This window comes from Limulus polyphemus, unplaced genomic scaffold (assembly GCF_000517525.1).
Source record: "Limulus polyphemus unplaced genomic scaffold, Limulus_polyphemus-2.1.2 Scaffold521, whole genome shotgun sequence".
In the NCBI taxonomy this organism is placed as follows: domain Eukaryota; kingdom Metazoa; phylum Arthropoda; class Merostomata; order Xiphosura; family Limulidae; genus Limulus; species Limulus polyphemus.
Genome location: NW_013666131.1, coordinates 136,922 through 156,878, shown reverse-complemented (window position 1 = coordinate 156,878; position 19,957 = coordinate 136,922). Strand labels below are relative to the sequence as shown.

General features: G+C 30.7%; 1 protein-coding gene across 1 annotated transcript in view; it reads right to left on the bottom strand.

The window, feature by feature from the left end:
* Nucleotides 1–2,064: 2,064 nt before the first annotated feature.
* The window catches only part of LOC106458839 (HBS1-like protein), a 72,562-nt gene continuing 54,669 nt past the window's right edge, over nucleotides 2,065–19,957 (bottom strand). The window contains exons 11-16 of the mRNA XM_013918391.2: nucleotides 15,995–16,111; nucleotides 15,438–15,671; nucleotides 11,633–11,806; nucleotides 8,691–8,991; nucleotides 2,817–2,961; nucleotides 2,065–2,342 (exon numbers count right to left, since the gene is read on the bottom strand). Of these exons, the coding sequence (XP_013773845.1) occupies nucleotides 2,334–2,342; nucleotides 2,817–2,961; nucleotides 8,691–8,991; nucleotides 11,633–11,806; nucleotides 15,438–15,671; nucleotides 15,995–16,111 (980 nt within the window). The 3' untranslated portion in view covers nucleotides 2,065–2,333. The remainder of the gene's footprint in view (nucleotides 2,343–2,816; nucleotides 2,962–8,690; nucleotides 8,992–11,632; nucleotides 11,807–15,437; nucleotides 15,672–15,994; nucleotides 16,112–19,957) is intronic.

Genomic DNA, 19,957 nt, shown 5'->3' with positions numbered 1-19,957 from the left:
TATATATATATATATATATATATATATATATATAAAAGTAAAAAAAAAAAAAACTTGTAAATTGCTCTAAATATTATTTTTCTCACAAATTTAATTTGTATTTTTAAGAATTTAAGCTATCTGTGCACAGCCGTCTATAATTTTGAAATGGTAGACTAGATGGAAGGCAGAAAGTCAACTGCATTACCACAATTCCTGTCTAATGAATAGCGGGGTTTAACCATCATTCTAATAGCACACACATATACGAATCTTTATTAACAAACCAAATGTGAAAAATGTATTATAGCAGATGACCAACAAATACTTGGCAAATATGAACATGTTCTCTGAGCAAGAATAAACTAGATCAAAATTAATGCCACTAATGTTATTGACAAAAAGTGGTCACAAAGTCTATTTCTTGATTTAATATCTGGTTGTGTCCCCTTAGGCCTTGATATCTGCTTGGTATTGCTGTGGCATACAGTGCATGAGGCACTGAATGTAGGCAGGGGTGAGTTCATGATGCCACACAACAATTAGGGCTTCCTGCAATTTCAGGGGTGTTTCTCAGTTTCTTCTTTTGCACTTTGTTACCCATTACCTTCCAGCAATTTTCAATAGGGTTGAGATCTGAGCTGTCTTGATCCTTTCCCTTCGAAGACAGTCCTTCATCTGAAGCACTGAAATAAAACCTAACATGTCTTTTCAATACATAAAGAGAGAAATTTCTTCTTTACTTCATGTCTACTGCATGGCCTGTAACACGCAGCAAAGTCATCCAGGAATGTACAGTGGTCAGCTCTAAAAAAGTGATCCTAAATTTTTGGCTTTAACCAGGACTCTAGGATCTTGCCCCACACCTTGGCCAGAGATGCATCCCCATATCACCTGACCCTAGGGATACTTCACAAATGTATTCAAACACACTGGATGAAACCCTTCTCCACATCGACATCATACAAAGGGCTTCCCATCAGACCTGTGCAGGTTAAACTTTCATTTGTCTGAGAAGATTATTTTGCTCCACATTGTTTAAGTACAGCAATCATTCTCTTTGGCCCAATAGAGCCTCATCTTCCTCATCTTGTTGGCGAGGGGAGGTTTCTTTCTCAGCCATCTTACTGGGAGATAAGCTGAATACATTAAAGCCAAAAAATGCCTTATGCAATATTCAGACAGTCTATAAGACTGTCAATGTAATAATTACACAGCATTGTGTCATTCATAAAACACATTTGCACCTCCACATGTTAAAGTCTGAAAGCAGACGATGAGTCCAAAGAAAAGTGTGAAAAAATTTGGTGATGCAATAAATTTGTCTACCACTGTAATACTAACTTAGTTCTTGTAGCCTAATTCCAAAGACTGATAATATAAAAATGATAACATTATAAATTTAAACCAATGTCTGAGGCTTATTTTGCAATATATTAATCTAGGTACTTGTAGAGTTAAATGATAGCATATTTTAGAGCTAACTTGAATATATACTGATCCATTTTAATATACTGTCAGTGGTAGTGGTCCTATTGCTTGCTTCTTTCATAAAACCTGTGTACTTTTCTTGACTTTCAATTTGTCATTATGCTTGGACCAATCAAGATTTATATTATCCCTAAGAATTGAGATCATGTAGCAATCTGAGGAAGCAGAATTCTTTTGATATTGGTGGCCACATAACTAACTGAAAAGTATACTAATTTTAGAAATGTTGTGGAATAGGCCTAGCCAACACCATAACAGTGAGACAGTTGCATCATAATGAATTTAAGCTGACTTTAATTTTGCTCTGTCTTGTAAGATCTATTATTTCTACTTTATTATTAAGATAGGCATAGTAATCAATTTTTGGATTAAGCCTTATCTTAAGCTTAGAAGGTGTGACTGTGTTAAGAGATAACTAAAGGCCTATTGTTGCACATGTTTTGTGGTCTATTTTCAAGTTAAACCTGAACACTCAGTCAAGTATATTTAGACAACTGTTGAATGAACAAGTTTTGGCTTGAAGCATGTATTTTTAATAGTTTATAGGATTTTAGCTTTAGGTACATATTCTACTATAGAAAGATACAAAAAATATATCATGCTCAAAATTTTATTTACTCATATAGCATATTCACTTTTTTTTTCCAATCAAAAACTCAGAAATTCATTAGGGACATGTCCTTTCACCATTTTATACAGAGCCAACTTTTTATCTTTACATGCTTATACCAGTAATATGAGGGCACAAACTGAACATTCAAGGACAGCCGAAAAAAAGGTCTTTGTCCAATACACTTTGTCCAAATTCACTAAAAAATAGGTAGAAAATTATTCACTAGTCTGGGATCCAGTAGTACCATCTGTTACAAGATCTATAGACAAATAGAAGTACATAATTTTACTTAAGGAAATGCTCAATACCTATATTTTTAGAAGAAAATAAGTTTGCATTTTAAATATGTTTAAAAGTCTTCAACAAGTTATATTTAACTGTTTACATGTCATTCATAGTGAAAAGTTTTGGACCAATACAATTATTTTATGTGGAAAAAGGAAACATTTTATGCATTTATATACATTTTCTGATATAAGCTCTGAAATCATGATTTATTTTTAATTTTCAAAGCAAACTATGTAATACAAACTTTATTATAATTAAACGAGTTTGAATCAGTATTCTGGAAATAATTTTTATTCTTCCCATTCAGTTTATTAATACCACATATAATACAATATGGTAAAAATTAATTCTAGGACTTTTTATTACCCAACAATACAGAATGTGACAAAGCTAATAAACCTCTTTCAGTTTGTTTTATACTTATAGTAGTTTGACTCATACTGACCTCTGTCACTAGGCCTGCAGCAATTGTTGATCCCCCAGAACGCAACATGAACCGTCCAAGCTCCCTGAAGTCTTTATAAAGCTCTACACATATGGGTCGATTTACTTCAATTTCAACAACACCACTGCTATTCTGGGTCAAACATCTATAATATATATAAATATATTTAAATTTTTGGTTTTCAAAGAAATATTCATTTCTTTCAGCCAATAAAATTATTTTAATAACTTAAATACAACACTTTAAAATTCAGTGACATATCAAACCTGCAGAACAATATATTTTACTTCCATATTTTGATTTCAACATAAATCAAGAAATGATTGAAATATTACAGTCATTAATACATATGATGGAATATACTGATTCTCTCTCTTAACAGTACAAGAAAAAAAAGTTTTGAACAATATCTGTTTAAAGAACTCCTAATAGGCATATCAGCAAAACATAAACAAGAAAGTAACCAGAATACAGCACATGTAAAACAAATCCAAAGCAATATGTTGAATACAGTAGACTAAGTCAAGGACAAATCAACCAAAGAAACAAACTTCTCAGCTTCAGAAAAATTTACATACAAAAAACAATACTAATTAAAGTTCTCCAGTTAAACACATGTGCGTCACGAGACAATAGTGAAGTTTACTAATTCTGTTTCCAAACACTTAATGTACCGAATGCTTATTCTTTAATTAAAATTGACAGAAAATACAATTTAAAGTTTCCTTTCATTTTAGACAGCTAAAGTAATATAAAGTTAAGCTATTGAAATTGGCATATCTTAAGAAGCATTGTACTGCAGGCGTAATACGTTATACATTTTTTAGTTCATGATATTGTTTACACTCTAGGCAGTAGCAAAGTTATTTTTAAGGAGGTTAATTTCTTTAAGGAATACTTGAGTAAGGAAGCACATTATGCTAATATGATAACAGGTAGGTAAACAACGATTTATAAGCATAAGGAAAAGTTTTATTGATGGTGGAACATACTACATGTTTGAACAGAACATGACAGACCAATGTTCTGTTCAAACATGTAGTATGTTCCACCATCAATACAATTTTTCCTTATGCTTATAAATCGTTGTTTGCCTACCTATTGAAATATATGAAATGCATTTAAATTTTACTTAAAATAATATTATAATATCTTACATATTAACCCTTTTGCATTCGGCTCTTGCAATTTCCGGAAATCGAGTCATGAATTTTACTTGTACAACAATGAATGTGGTAACTCTGAGATTTCTTAATGTATCCTCTAAAAAACTAAGGTGATTTTCATTTTCAGTATAAAAACACTTTTCTTCATCTTATAGTTTTCATGTTTCATTTGCGTAATCTATAGAACCTCTTAAAAGGATATCAAAAGTTTTTTGAAGTAAATGTTTATATTTTTTCATTTTTATCTTCAATCAATGTACAATGCAATGAAATAATTAAAATTAGGAAATAGAAAACTAACAAACATACATTTTAATTTCTGGTAGAGTATCATTAAAGATTTTCCTTTTGTTAAATTTGTAATTTTAGGTCTTTTCTTTTTCACATATAGTTTAATTTTAAATGTTTTATTTTCCTTTCTTGTCCTTTATTACTTACTACTCGTATTAACACAAGTAAACAGTGTCCTTGAGGCATATTACAGTGTATTTTGGAGACATGCACAACCCTTTGGCAAAAATTTCATTCAGCGTGTAATATCGTAAGCCTTGTGAACAGACACAAAGTATGATGTATATCTAAAAAATGTTTGAACCTTTTAATTATGCATTTTAAAACATAACTAATACAAAAATGAACGAAAATATAACATTACGACCTAAATACAATTTAATCTCTAACTAGAACATATTTAGGAAAGAAGTAACTGCAAGTGCTATTGTTGATCAAGCAGCCAACAATACTACAATCAGTTACGTGTACTCTGTGACGACAAATGCATGCCAATTTCACAATAACTGTTGTTAGATTACAGTGTAAAATGAGCTGCATCTAATGACTATACACATGTGTATGTAACAACACCTACATGTAAACTATATAGTTCAAACAAATCTGTTGAAAGTAGGCATGGCACATGTTAGAGGTTGAAACAGTTTATTAATTGTTTCAACTTCAGAGAAGTAACTTGTCAGAGTCAAAAGGTTATGCAAGCATTTTATTGTCTAGACTATTCTCTGCTCAATTACCATTGTATTATTGAAGATATGGAGAGCCAAAGTAGATAATTTTCATTGGTCATTTTATTGGTCATTTGACAATACATCTGAAGTTTTAAGTAATTTTTTAAAGTTTTTTTTTTAATAAAGGACTTAAAACTTCAAATTATAACATACATCATTAAATTTGAATGTAAAGCAATGACTTATGCAGAAAAGCATTTAAATGGGCACTTATTGCAAAGGGATTAATACATAAAGTTCCAGTTATTCATATTGTCTTAGTTCAAAGAGTAGTTATTCTTTCTATAAGATACAGATGGTTGAGTAGACTATATTAACCTTATCGCCTCGGGTACCCTTTAGTGCACCTAACACAAGGTTTTAGAGTCTTACATTCAAAACTATATTAAACCACTTTTTATTTATGTTATACCAATAAAATCTTAGCTAATAATCCATATTTTAATAGTATATAAGTTTAAGTTCTTAATTCTACAAGGCAATATTAAAATAAATCCTGAATTTTCACTAGTGTGACCCATATGACACATTTTTTTCTCAGCATGTCATCATCCCTATTTTATCCACCACCAAAATTAAGCGTAAATTACTCTCTATAAAATTGTTATTCCTCAGACAAACCATAATTTTTATAGTCTTCAATTTTGTTTGGTTACAGAGCTATCAAATAGAAAATCAGACCCCTCCTACCACACCCACTTGTCACATCCTCTCTTCCACAATTCATTGACAGTTCTATCTTACATATTATTATATATTACTTACGACCAATAGAAAATCAAAGTTTTCATCTACCAAGTGACATATTGTATAATGTTGTATTGTGAACAGAATATCATCACTTTCACTCACACTACAAGATTCGTTCCCATGGGAAAGTTAACGATTAGCTTGGATGAGCTTGTAATGGCTCTTGTTGCATAGTTAGAAAGCCAGAAAAATTTGTCTACTTTTTGCATGTTATTAGTCTATATTTTTGGGTGCATCACTATAATTACTATAAGAAATTAGGCTTAACTGTCCTCGAACAGTTGAGCGCAAGGAAAAGAAGATTGGATAAGCACTTTATTTCTTGTTTTTCATATTTATTCTTCATTTATTATTATAAATGTAACTAAAATTAAAAGTACGAATTTTTTTAAGTTATTTAAAACTAGATTAGGTAAAATAAGTAATAATAATAATATAATTAAAATGGTTCACAAGGTACGCATGCGTGCAACTTGTGGGTAATGTAATTTGATAGAGTAATGTGAGTTGCACATTCCCCAAGTGATTAACAACTTATAATGGTGCGGATAGCAGTTAGACACGGTTCAATAAAACAATAAAATGCAATTATAAATAGAAGTATACTGTTATGAACTTAGAGCTACTTAGGATAAATTAATGTAGTTCATGTTATAATTTGAAGTCATTCTAGAAAGAAAAAAGGGTAATTTAGGTTTATTTCGTTTTTTTTTGTTTTTTTTTTGTGATTATGAGGTCAGTCGAATTGATTGACCCCATTTTGATATAGGGTAAAGAAGATAACAGGTAAACTATAAATTTTTACTGTTTGAAGTGCATTTAGGAGGTTTCAGAGATTACACAGAGGAAATTTGAGTTTTTGAAATAATGAAAAGTATTTCTACTTTTAACATGAAAATTAAATTGCACACAGACTATTCAAAACAAATACTCAATATATCAACCCTTTCGAGACGGGTCATGAGTGAAAGGCCACATCATCTTGTTTGTTGACTCGCACTCAAAATTTTATTGAATTACTATTTCATGAATTTATGTCGATAACTTTGGTTTCAAAGTGTAGATTATAATTCAAATTTTAGTACTATATATTACTCAATTTCTTAATTTAAAAGCAAATATAAAAAAACAACAGAGTAACATTGATTTTTGTGTCACGTGGTATGTTGAATGCATCACTGGTTCAAATTAGATGTTTGTGAAGTCAAAATACTAAGTCTGTAGTTTTGATCAAATTAGAAACTCAAATTACTGATACTGAAAAGCTAGAATATAAAATAAGAGCCTCTTATCTATTCAATTTACTAAGATATTGCTCATGTAATAAATCAAACACAGTGGCACCCTGTCCACCTCTTTCCATTTTTGGAAATGCTCCCTTGTATACACTTACTTCTATATATGACATGAATAATCAACCGGAAGCTCAGAATGTCCCCCTAGTGGCTTTCTCAGCCATTTTAACGGCCTTTGCGCCATTTCTTTCTTTTGAAACAATATTTCAATGAGGTAGAGTGTGTCTTTACTCTGCTCGAAATTTCATATATTTTTAGACTAAAATACATCTTAGTTACTAAGCTTTATAAATTATAGTGGAATCCTATGGTATTAATGTAGTAATTTATGATTTTTTAGTTATTCAGATGTATATATAAAACCTAAAAACATTTTGTTACATATCCTCCATGTGCAAAATTTTTAAAGGCTTAGCAACCTATGTCAAGCAGCAACCGAGTACAAAGGTCATAACTAGAAGAGATAATTGTTTGCTCTACTTCTTTATTTACTGTTCTATGTTTTAGGAAAAATATGTTTGAATACTTATTTCAAAATAGCAATAATCTATATACATATATAATGTATAACAATTGAAATGTGACTGTATTTTACAAAATACTAGTCTACTAAAACACAGCCAAGACAAGTTACTTTGCACAGACGAAAGGTCAGTTTTATGTTATTTGATATGGTAACGTGAGCGTGCATGATGCGTGTCATTGTAACTTCTGTATTGTTAGACAAGCACAGCTGAAAAGTCAATATAATAAAAACAATAAATATGTATAAATGTATAATGTTAATTACTGAAAATAAAAGATAAAATATAAAGTTTGTTCTTAAGAAATGTTTGACAGAGCCTGTATTGAGAGAATTAAAAGAATTTTGAATATGCAAATCAGCAAGTCACTTGACAACCACAGATGATATAGTCAGTAAAACAGAATATATCAGAACTACATTCTGACATTTTTTGGTGTTTCATAGGTAATGTGATAGTATCAAAAATTAATATATTTTGAGAGAGGTATGTTAACAGCTCTCTCCAATACAAAATATTGAGATATTCGGATCATGAAATCAAACAATAATTAATTTGTTAGGATTAACAACAGTAAATTAACAAAATGATATATATATATATATATATGGTTTCTTAGTCATGGATGTATGAAACCCAATTCCTAAGATCCATAACACCTTTACATGGTGATTATATGTATTTAAGTGAAATCCATTTTAATGCAAAAATTAAAACATTTTCAGTTAAATGCTTGTAAACTAGGATCTAAGTAAAAAATTAAAAGTTTTATAGTTCTGTGTAGTTGTGTATCTAGTTGAAGCTATTATAATACTTATATATGGTACAACTATACAAAATATTTGAAGAAAGATGGCATCTTGAATAAACACAAGGATATTATAAAATTCCAAAAACTGATGTAAGAGCTTGATCATTTTAAAAAGAGAATTTCTGATAAATAAAAACATGAAGATCCTAATTTTAAACAAATTTTATTTTTAAAGTTTTATAATTATGGGATACTGTTATTTGGCTAAATAATTCAATGTACTTAGGCAAAATCCAAACCTAATATTTTCTATCTCAAACACTTCAGAGGTGTTTTTAACTTTGAAAACAAATTCTAATGAGTTACCTTGGTTTATTCTTTATGACTTGTCCTGTATTCCTATGCAGTTGAGAGATGAGCTTACGTATTACAGCCTGTTCAACAAGATTCTGGTAGTGAAGGATAACAGGAAAGCCTTTGGTGACAGGAATCTTAATGTTAAAAATCACCACTCTGGCTTGAAACCTACTGGCTGCTCTGGCTGGTTGGTTAGGATCACAGAGAACACTACCAACAGTCACATTATTGATGTCAATACCTGACACTGTTACCACCACATGGTCTCCTGCAAAACCCTGAGTCACTGGGAAGTCATCAACCGTGACACCTAGCATATTGTGAGAGTAAAAATATCTTTTGACCACTTAACAAATTAGGTGTCATTAAAAACCACATTATAAAAAATCATTTCATTTACTACAATACAGGGATGAGAACAGGAGATGAGAAAATTCACTGGAAGCCTGGGGGTTATGGGAGCTGGTTGGCCCCCATTTGGGGTCCAGGAGCAATGCCCCAGTGGGCTTTCTATTACTCATCTAAATGTAAATGGGGTTTCAAGGGAGCATTGCCCCCTTGAAGCTGAAAGATTTTCACACTCAAATATGCATTTAAAGCCATTTCCTGGAGTCACTTGCTCAGAAAATCATAATGAAATTTGTCATATTATCTTTAACATAAATGACTAAGGACTGGTAGATTAAGTGAGAGAGGGGAAATTATATACCTACTTTACTGGTCTTGTACATCTAGATGCAATGGAAATTCTGCCACACATCAAATTTGGTAGTGCTGTAATTGTTTGGATCTGCTTGCTCGTATCAGATGTAGTGGTAGCATCTTCACTTACCATAGGCAGCTCCTTTTTTATGTTAGCTGTGCAAAATGATCTGTTATGTGGTGAGTAGAAGCAGTGGCCTGCATCGACTTTTTATGACATTTTGACTGAATGTGGTCTTTTATATACCACATGTACTATATTCAATGGTCGCACTTTGACAAATATAGCAAACTGCATTAACAAAAGTATGGATTTTGTGAAAAAATTCACTGAGCACATGTTGCTCTTTCACTGTCTCACTCTTCATGTTTTTTCAGTTCAATTTCACATTTAATCTAAAAATCATAAGCAAAGCAAACCCATAAGTACGTACAATTTAGTAAAAAGACTGTAAAAAAATAGATCAAAATATAAAAATGAACCAAGTTTGGGACTTGCCAAGACTCACAGTCTACCCCAATTGAAATTTTCTTCTTGAAGTTACAAAATTCACAGAAATGACCAATGAGACAAAAATCCCTGGGAAACCATGAATGTGCATATAATTCTCAACCCTGATAATAAAAACCTTAGTACAGTATATTTTCATTGCAATTCTACAAACACATTTAAATAGTCTGCTGAAAGTAATATCTTCACTCATAACATATAGAGTATCAAATGTAATCTTCAATCATAATTCCCGTAGCAATGGCAATGTTTCATAATTTGCACACAATTTTACACTTCTGTAGTAAAAGTGTCAAGAGATAATCTTACTAGTATAATAATACTGAAAGCCAGTCAAAGTAGACACTAGGCTCCACTAATCTTTCCATTATAATGTAATAAGTAGGGAAAAACAATGTTACAACTTATCAACAACAAAATGAAACAACCTCCATGCTACTAACAACTAGTAACACACACAATCTGATGAAATGTCATGTATAGATGATACATATTAGGTTACCATATTCTATACATTGTACAGTACACATTAAAATCACAATTCTTTTATAAACTGATTAATTACAAGAATTTTATGATGTGTCAGGTAGCAGTAAAAAACTACAACGAATTATAACTCATAAAAAAAACTATCAACAAATTGCTAAATGTATTTGACAATAAATATGTTAATTATCAATGATAATATTAGGAAGCAATAGCATAGTACAAAATAATATAACCACAAGTGATATAGTCTTGCAACTTCTGCATACAAATGCAGGATCATACACAATACTTTTTATAGTCTATGAGCATTTGTTTTTCCATCACCATCTCCTCACTATACTTTTAGTCACAATGGATCTAAATAAGCTTGTAAAACATACAAAAAATGTGTTCAGACCAGTGATTCAGAATTTTCAAGATGTTGATATCCCTTGTACTTAATATCATTTTAAAACAAAGGGCTATGAATCAATTTTGGGAAACAGAATCATCCAGAAATAGACCTGCAAGAAGTCATATCCAATTCAAGGTACATACATAAACTGTAACATCTTGTAACAAGTAAGAACCCACAAACACAAAGGTCAGTGGCAAGAGCCATCCATCCACATGTTCCAGACAACAGTATGCAATAAAATCAACAACATCCAACTAGAAAAATAAAATAAGTTACGTGTACACAAGTTGTTTCCATGACACCATTCAACAATCACATACCTCAAGACCTGAAGAATGATTTGGGTATTCATGCTATTATATACAAAAGCATATCAGTCATGTCAATGGACACCTATAGATTCTACTATCAGACTCTTGTAATAGGCATAGGGAAACTATCATCCTTGTATGTGAAAGCATGCAAGGAGAACTGATGTGCTTTGGACATGAAAGTCTACTAATAGAGCCTTTTGCAATGGCAACTAAGCTGCAGATAAAGCAAGAATGGTCATGTAATGAAGTGGTGATGCTCCAAAATCATTTTAATATAATGTACTTAACCTCTGCAAAATAGTGTTCTATTACACTTGTTAAAACTAATAAACTTCACAACCCTAGAAGCACCTCGTAAAAATATTGCAACATCAGCTATAAAAGCACCTGTGATATAAATGCAATATTATTTCAACATTCTTGCTGTAATCTTTGAGAATATGAAATATATGAGCAGTCTGAATAACCTCAAATTATTAATAAAGATAACTAGTAATCAATGACATATTTAACTACAGTGTCTACTGAATAATTATACCTTTAATAACAGCTAGTTCCCCTGCTGGAGTGACCAGAACCTTGTCTCCATTCTTAAGATGTCCAGATTCGATTTTTCCAGCCACACAAAAACCTGAGCTAATGCCCTTGAAGATATCATTGATACAGATACGTAGTGGCTTAGACACAGAACGCTGTGGAGGCTTGAACAAGTCTATATATATAATGATAACAATAATTTGTTTCTTTACATCTATCAATATTTAAAGATCAATTAATAAATTTTCATATTATGCATAAAATTTCTTAAATCATCATTCCTTTAAACTGGCTAGCTGTCCTCTTTCATATATTTAACCAGTAAAACCTGTCTACTAACCCTTGCAAAAGATAGGTAAAACTGAGCACATCATGACCTTTTGAAGAGTTGCACTCAAAATTAAATTGACATCTCAATGTTGTTAGTAAATCATATTCTAATATTTTATCAATTTTAAGCTCTTAACCTTTTGACAATGATCACATTTTTAAAACACTTTCTTTGCATATTACTGAATTACATTCAAAATTTAATCAAACTAATTTACTATCGAGGTATTTTAATGAAATTATTATTATCAAGTACATTATAATTCAAAGTTGTATATTATCTAAGTTTTTATTCCTTTATTTCAAAAGAAACCTATAAAACAATAATTAAACTTTAGTTTGTCATGTGACATGCCCGTGGTTAAAAATCTCAATTTTAGATCTGATATAGGAGAAACAAGTGTCTATAATGTACACGTTTTCATGCAGACATTCAAAGTACACAATATGCAGGTTGTTTACCAGTAATCTGAGTAAATTCGAAGGACTTGTTACTGATGAAATGTTGTAAAAATTCCTCAGTTCAAGATAAGCCACGCCCTTTTTCAAAGTAGAAGGTGTGTTGCTCAGCAACAGTTTTAACTTGAATGGCATGCTTATAACCAAGAGAAAGAGCAAGTTTCACACTATATGTAATAACGAGGGTAGGAAAGTTAGGCAATGTATGTGTTTTACAAAGGAAGTCGAAATGAAGCTCGGTCCACAAGTCGAGAGTTGTGTCCATAGCGCTTGTTAATATTTTCTAACTTTATATATCTTAGTTTGATAGACAATTAAATTGCATTTAGGTTTTACTTTGATATTTTAGTTAATTATGCATTATTTGTGTTTTAAACTTCACATTCGAAAGGTTTAATGATTTTCTAAATTTATTCTATACTTTGCCTTGCTCAACATGTGTTTTCCAACTGACAAGAAGTCAATGGATGCAAAACAAAAGTTGCTGAAGGCTAAACCATTTCTGCCTATGATAACATTATATCACCCGCTGGTACCTGTTGAGGTGTGTTGACATAAATAATCAAAGATGAAGAACAGGAAAGAAAAATAAAACATTAAAAATAAACTATAAGTTATAAGGTAAAGATGTGAAATTACACAAATGACCCGAAGAAGATATTTCAAGATTATTCTATGAAGAGATTCAAAGATAGGTATATATTTTTATTTCTTAATTTTAAGTGTTTCATTGCACTGTACATTGATGATAATAGCCAGAGTTAGTGATATGGTAGAGAAAAGGGAACATAAAATATAAACATTTACCTTAAAAACTTTTGATATTCATTTAGAAGGTTCTAGAGATTATGCAAGTGAAATGTGAAACTGTAAGGCAAAAAATACCATTTTTATACTTAACATGAAAATCACCTTGCAGGTGAACTATTCATAGTCTGAGAACAAATAACTACATTAAATAATAAATTTTCAGTAAAAATAGTAGAAAAAACCAAAATTAAATATATTTTTCTGAAACTACATACTTATAGGAAGGTTCTTGTCAAATTTCACACAATTTCATATACTAGATTCATTTCTGTAAAGGAATTTCCCAAGAGTTACATAACCTACTTCAAGATTAAGTAGGCTGCTATCAAAGGTTAAATTCTATAAGTAAATATTCTAAAATATCCTCAAACTAACCTAGTATGAGAATCATGACATTTGTTTTCCAGGTCTTCCACCTTTTCTAATTACTTTACCACCCCTCTCTGAAGTTTGGAACTTAAAGTAAATTACTCATTGGAATATAGATATTACTAAGGCAAAGTCTAACTTTTATAGCTTTCAATGTTATTTGTTTATGAAGTCATATACTTGAAAATCAGACCCACGTGTCATGCCAATTTATCACATCCTCTCTTTCACAAATTGCAAACAATTCTTTTTAATGTTTTATACTATATCATTAATAACCAACAGAAAGACTATTGAATGACGTATAATGCTACATTATTTTCAGTACAGAGTATTGTCAATTTTATCTTCAAATTGAAAGTTTACCTCACAGTGTTAAAATTGAGCAGAAAAGGGAGTAAATGTAAGCCCTTCTTGTCTTACTTAAAAAGGCAATTAAATCCTAATAGTTATAGGTCATTGTTTGCTTTGTGCATGTTATAAGGTGTTCTTAGGTGCATTCTTTAAGTAAATAATTATTTAATGTGCTAGTACCATCATTATAAAAAGTAGGCTTAAATTTCATCAACAACCAAAAGAAAAAAACATGCATATTTTTTATTTATTGTTATAAATGTAACTAAATGGTAAAAAAAAAGAAACTTGTTAGATAATGTAAGATAATGAAAAAATGACAATAAAAATTCTTCATGAGGTATGCTCGTGAGCAGCTCATGCATTGCATCATTTAATACAGTAACACAAACTATGTGTTCGCTAAGTGATTTGCAACTTGTGTTGTGTAATTATTAGTCAGACACAGGGTAATAAAACAATAAAATTAAGTATAAACAAGTAGACTGTTACAAGCCTTAAGCTATTTATGATAAACAACTGTAGTTTTCTGGTACATTCTACAGTCATTCTATAAAGAAAAAAAAAGTAATATAGATTTACTTTGTATTTTTTATGGTGTTCACAAGGTTGATCAAATCAACCAAGTCCATATAGAATTATGTAGAGAAAATAACAGATAAAATATAAAGTTTTATTTAAAAAAAAGTTTACTATATACTTAGGAGGTTTTATATGTTTTGCAAATGAAATTTAAAATTTGTGACACAAAGAAAAATATTTTTAATCTTAACATGAAAATCACTTTGCACTTGGAGCAGTCAACACTCTAACTCCATAGATTCCCACATAAATCTTTAGTAAAAATACTATGTTGAAAAATCTGATTTAGTAACAGGTTGCTAAATTTGTAAAGATATGCTAAGTACTTTCATAGTTGTAGTATGTATACCTTCATGGTTTCATGGTGGTTACAAGGTTGTATGAAATGCACAAGCCATGTATACTAATTGGTTGTTGTTTTTTTAATCAGGTAGTCCATGTATATATTAATCTAATTGTCTGTCTTCCTTTTATCCATATATTTTTCTGTTTCTCTATCACTGATTTTATCTGTTCACTTGTTTGGAAGTTCTTCATTTTCCATTTGTTCATCCAGTGACTTATGTTTGTCTTGGTTTTTTATTTGTTTATTGAGCTATCTGTTTATCCATTTTTTCTGCCTGTCAGTTTTTTTCTGGCCACCTGTAATTAGAAAGCCATTGTTTGTCAGCACTTAATAAAAAGATTATAAAATATGTCATTTTCACATGTTTTCTCACCTGAATCTATAAAAGAAGTCTTGACAATATCATATACTGAGCCTCAACATATTCATTGTAGATGTTTTTTGTTGTGTGTGTGTGTGTGTTAAAGAAAACAAAATTGGAACTCAATAAGTAGGATATGCATATTAAAAGTGAAAAAAATAATTGACTTAGGCAATATGATAACAGTATACATACCAATGACTTCTACAAGACAAGGTCCTTTATACCATGCTGCTAACTTATCTTGCTTGGCTGGCTCAGTTAGGTTTTCACCAGTTAATCCACTACACGGGACATATGTCACATCTGTTTCCCTAAATCCTGCTTGTTTTAGAAATCCTCCTAGTTTAGTTTCAATAAAATTGTATCGATCCTGAGACCAATTCACATTATCTAATTTGTTGATAGCAACTGCTAGCTGTGAGACCCCTGTTAACAACAATTAAGAGATTATTAGCATCATCCCTAGAATGTAATAAACAAGACCCAGATCAATTTTTATTAATCTTTCACTGTGAAACTGTTCTATTTTCAATTCAATATTTTATAATCACCTTAACAGCTTAACCCTTTCCAGACAAGAGTGATATCAGTGGTAGCCCATTCTGTACATTTCCACGGTTAAAATATTCAACCAAATTACACGAAATTTGATACAAGCATTCCAAATAGCTTAGTTTCTATATGAACAAAAATTCATGAAATATGTCTTAGTATTCATATAATCTTTGGGTGTAATCATTGCTACCTACCTAAAGACCGAATTAACAAAGTATGTTCTCTAGTCTGTCCTCCAGTCTCAAAACCCGTCTCAAATTCTCCCCTAGTGGCATCCACTACGAGTATTGCAACATCAGCTTGAGAAGCACCTGCAATGTAAACACAGTATTATTTCAACATCTTTGCTGTATCTTTGTACATATGAAATATCAATGTTATATTGTCATAAAAGAAGTAAACACTATGTACTACATTTTAACTCACAATAATTCTAGTCTATTTCAGAACATCATGAAAAATTAGCAAAAACAATGTTCAGAAGTACTATGAAAAATATGAAAAGAAACAGCAATATATATATATACACACACACACTCTATTATATTGAACAGTATCTTGTAAAAATAATCGTTTCATTTCATAAGAAAATACTGTAAACAAACAATCAATTAGTGTGCATAATTACAATATATTTTATACAACCTAAAAATAGTACATTTCTTATAAACTTGCTGTAAACAGACTATTAGTTGGTTAATATATTTTCAACATACCATACACAATCAATCAGCTTGTTAATTTAATTTCATTAGTATGTAAGAAACCAATCCAATGATAATTTTAGCACAATCATAATAAACAACCATCACAATAGAACTGTTAATAATGTTTCAGAAATCTTTCTTTCACAGGCTCTACAAGTTTTAAAGTAACATGAACATAATAGCATTTTGTCTGCACATCACTGCTAATGATGCCTTTCACTCAATATCACAAGCTCATCAGGTCAAATGGGAATGTAACACACAGTCTCAGATGAAATGCTATTTGTATCAATTACATATATCAATTGCTATGGTATATAATGCATATGAAAGTGAAGCATGATCTATTAAGTCAATTTGACTGACCACATGACCTCTTTGTACTCGTTTAAAGTTTTTATAGATTTAATACTTCTAACTTTGAATATAATGTGTATATCTTCACAAAATTTGGCAGTTTTCAGTTAATATTATGTCTTCACACACAAAAAATCATATTTTTCAGTGAAGTATTTTTAATAAAACAAAATAAAGATTTGCCCATAAATATATTGAGTATATGTTTTGAATAGACTGCGTGCAAAGTAATTTTCATGTTAAAATTAAAATACTTTTCATCCTCTCAAAAATCTCAAATTTCGTTTGTGTAATTCCTAAAACCTCCTAAATGCATTTCAAACGTTTTTTCTGTAAAACTTTATGTTTTATCTGTTACCCTAACTCTATAACAATGTTAGTCAACTTGACTAACCTCATACGAAAAAAAAATCTAAATAAATCTAAATTACCCTTTTTTCTTTCTGGAATGACTTAAATTGTAACATGAAACAGCATTCGTTTATCCTAAGTAGCTCTAAGTTGGTAACAGTATACATCGATTTATAACTAACTTTTGTTGTTTTATTGCCCTTTGAACCATCTCTAACTACTATCCATGCCATTAAAATTTGTAAATCACACAGGCAACATGCAGCCCATGTTAAACTAATGAATTACATTACACACGAGCTACTACAAGCTGCTCGAATTTGTTCCTCGTGAAACATTTTTATTATAATATTATTATTATTAATTTTACCTAATCTAATCTTAACTGACCTAAAAGGATCCCTATTTTTACATTTTACTTACTTTTATAGTTATACATAAAGAATAAACATGAAAAACAAGAAATAAAATACTTAACCAAACTTCTTTTTTCTTGCTCTCAATTGTTGAAGAGAGTTAACCCTAATTTTTTTATAATAATGATAGTAATGCATTTAATCATTTTTATTTAATTAAATAATGCACCAAAGAATATAGACTAATAACGTGAAAAAGTAGTCATTACAAATTCATCGAACAATGTTGGTACTCTGAGTGAAATTGACATTTAACCATTCAGAACATAACGTTATACAATATGTCATTTGATAGATGAAAACCTTGACTTTCTAGTGGTTAGAGGTAATATATAATTAAATGCAAAAGAAAAATATTAACAAATCCTGAAAGAGAGGATGTGACAGATAGGTGTGGCAAGAGAGGTCTGATTTTCTATTCAATAGCTCTGTAACTACACAAAATTGAAGATTATAAAAATTTTGGTTTGTTTGAGCAATGACGATTTTATAGAGTAATTTACGTTTAGTTTTGTACTTTTTCGAGGGGTGGTGGATAATATAGGGAAGATGACCTGCTAAAAGAAAATGTGTCACATGGGTTACAGTATGGGAAATTCAGGATTTTTTTAATTATTGTCTTGTAGAATTAAGAACTCAAAACATATATACAGTGTAGCCCCATTATAACAAGATCGCTGATGTCCATAAAATGTCATTGCGAAACAAGTAGGGTCATGCTAAATCAGGGTTCAAGAAAATTACTATTCAAACTGACCCAACATCCTAAAACACCTCTATTTTTGCCCTCTTTCACTAGTTTTTTACACATTCCCTTTCTGGCAAGTAAATTAAAGAATTCTGTGAATGAATCACTGTTGTTGCAGTAGAAATTAAAACAAATTATTTTTAGTAGGCTTTTTAATAAACAAATCAAAACAACAAATAAAAACATTCAATAATATTAGCAATCTCATTTGCAGTTTATTTCTTAAAAAACTGATTGAGTGTTCCTTGCTTGAACGTAGCATGTCTCTGGCTGGGAGCGAAATCTAGAATGCTTCTGAGTTGGAGGATTTTTATGTGGTCCACCTCCTGAGTCTCCAGCCAACGGAGGCTAGCCTCGAAGTGTTCAATGGCTTCAGACACTTTTGGTGGTAGTGATGGAGGCTCTTCATTATCCTCTTCTTGTGGCTCAAGAACAGGTGCACTTGCCTCTGTCAGTGCTATAGTTACATTATGGAAGATCTTGGCGTCCGTCAAGTGCTCATATGTTGGGCATTGATGTAGATCTTTGTTCCATTCAGACAGCTACTTTGCCTCATGCACATCTTTCTCTGTGAAGCCTTACAAATCTGTCTCATCATCATCATCGTGTTAAATCGGGGCGCGTAAAATTGGGGTTTCACCGTACTATTAAAATATGTATTATTATTCTAATTGGTATAACATAAACAAAAAGTAGTTTAATAAAATTTTGAATGTAAGACACTAAAACCTTGTGTCATGCACAGTAAAGGATACCCATAGCGATAGGGTTAATCAATAGTTTGTATGACATTACATCACAGTAAGACTGATGATATTTCTTTTTATAAATCTTTCTTTTATGGGTATCCAATTATGGGATAGGGTTAATCAATAGTTTGTATGACATTACATCACAGTAAGACTGATGATATTTCTTTTTATAAATCTTTCTTTTATGGGTATCCAATTAATTTTCCAATAAGAATATAACATTATCTCAAATGTGTGGTCGGGATGCTTTTATGTTCTTCTAAGATACTTGGAAATCCATAGTATAACCAGTAAAAGAAAGATTTGTAAAAAATTATCATCATTCCCATTGTGTTGAAGTGTTACAAATTATCAAGCAATAGAACACACCATGATAACTGATATAAGCATAATTTTGGCCATGACTTGTTTTGCATTCACAGGTGACGTGATGCCTCCTGGTACTAAAAGAAAGGTCTCATCGGCAGTGGCAAGCAGCACAGAAGGTGTGCAGTAAAGATGCTATTATGTTCTTCTTACCTTGCAACCCATACTATATGGCCAGTAAAAGTCTTATTTTGATACTGTGTTACACAAACCATCGATCAACAGATTATGTTTCACTGGCATAATGATTTATATATATAACAAGCAGTTGGTTAACTTTAAGATATAAAATAAATGGTTACATTTTTTTATTGCTGTGATCACCTAAGTATAGATCATTTACCTTATTTTTCCTTTTCTGCATGTTATGAGTTCTCAATATATCATTGAACCCAGACATCTAAAAATACATTATATATATATATATATATATATATATAAAGTAGAGCTATTTTAGTTC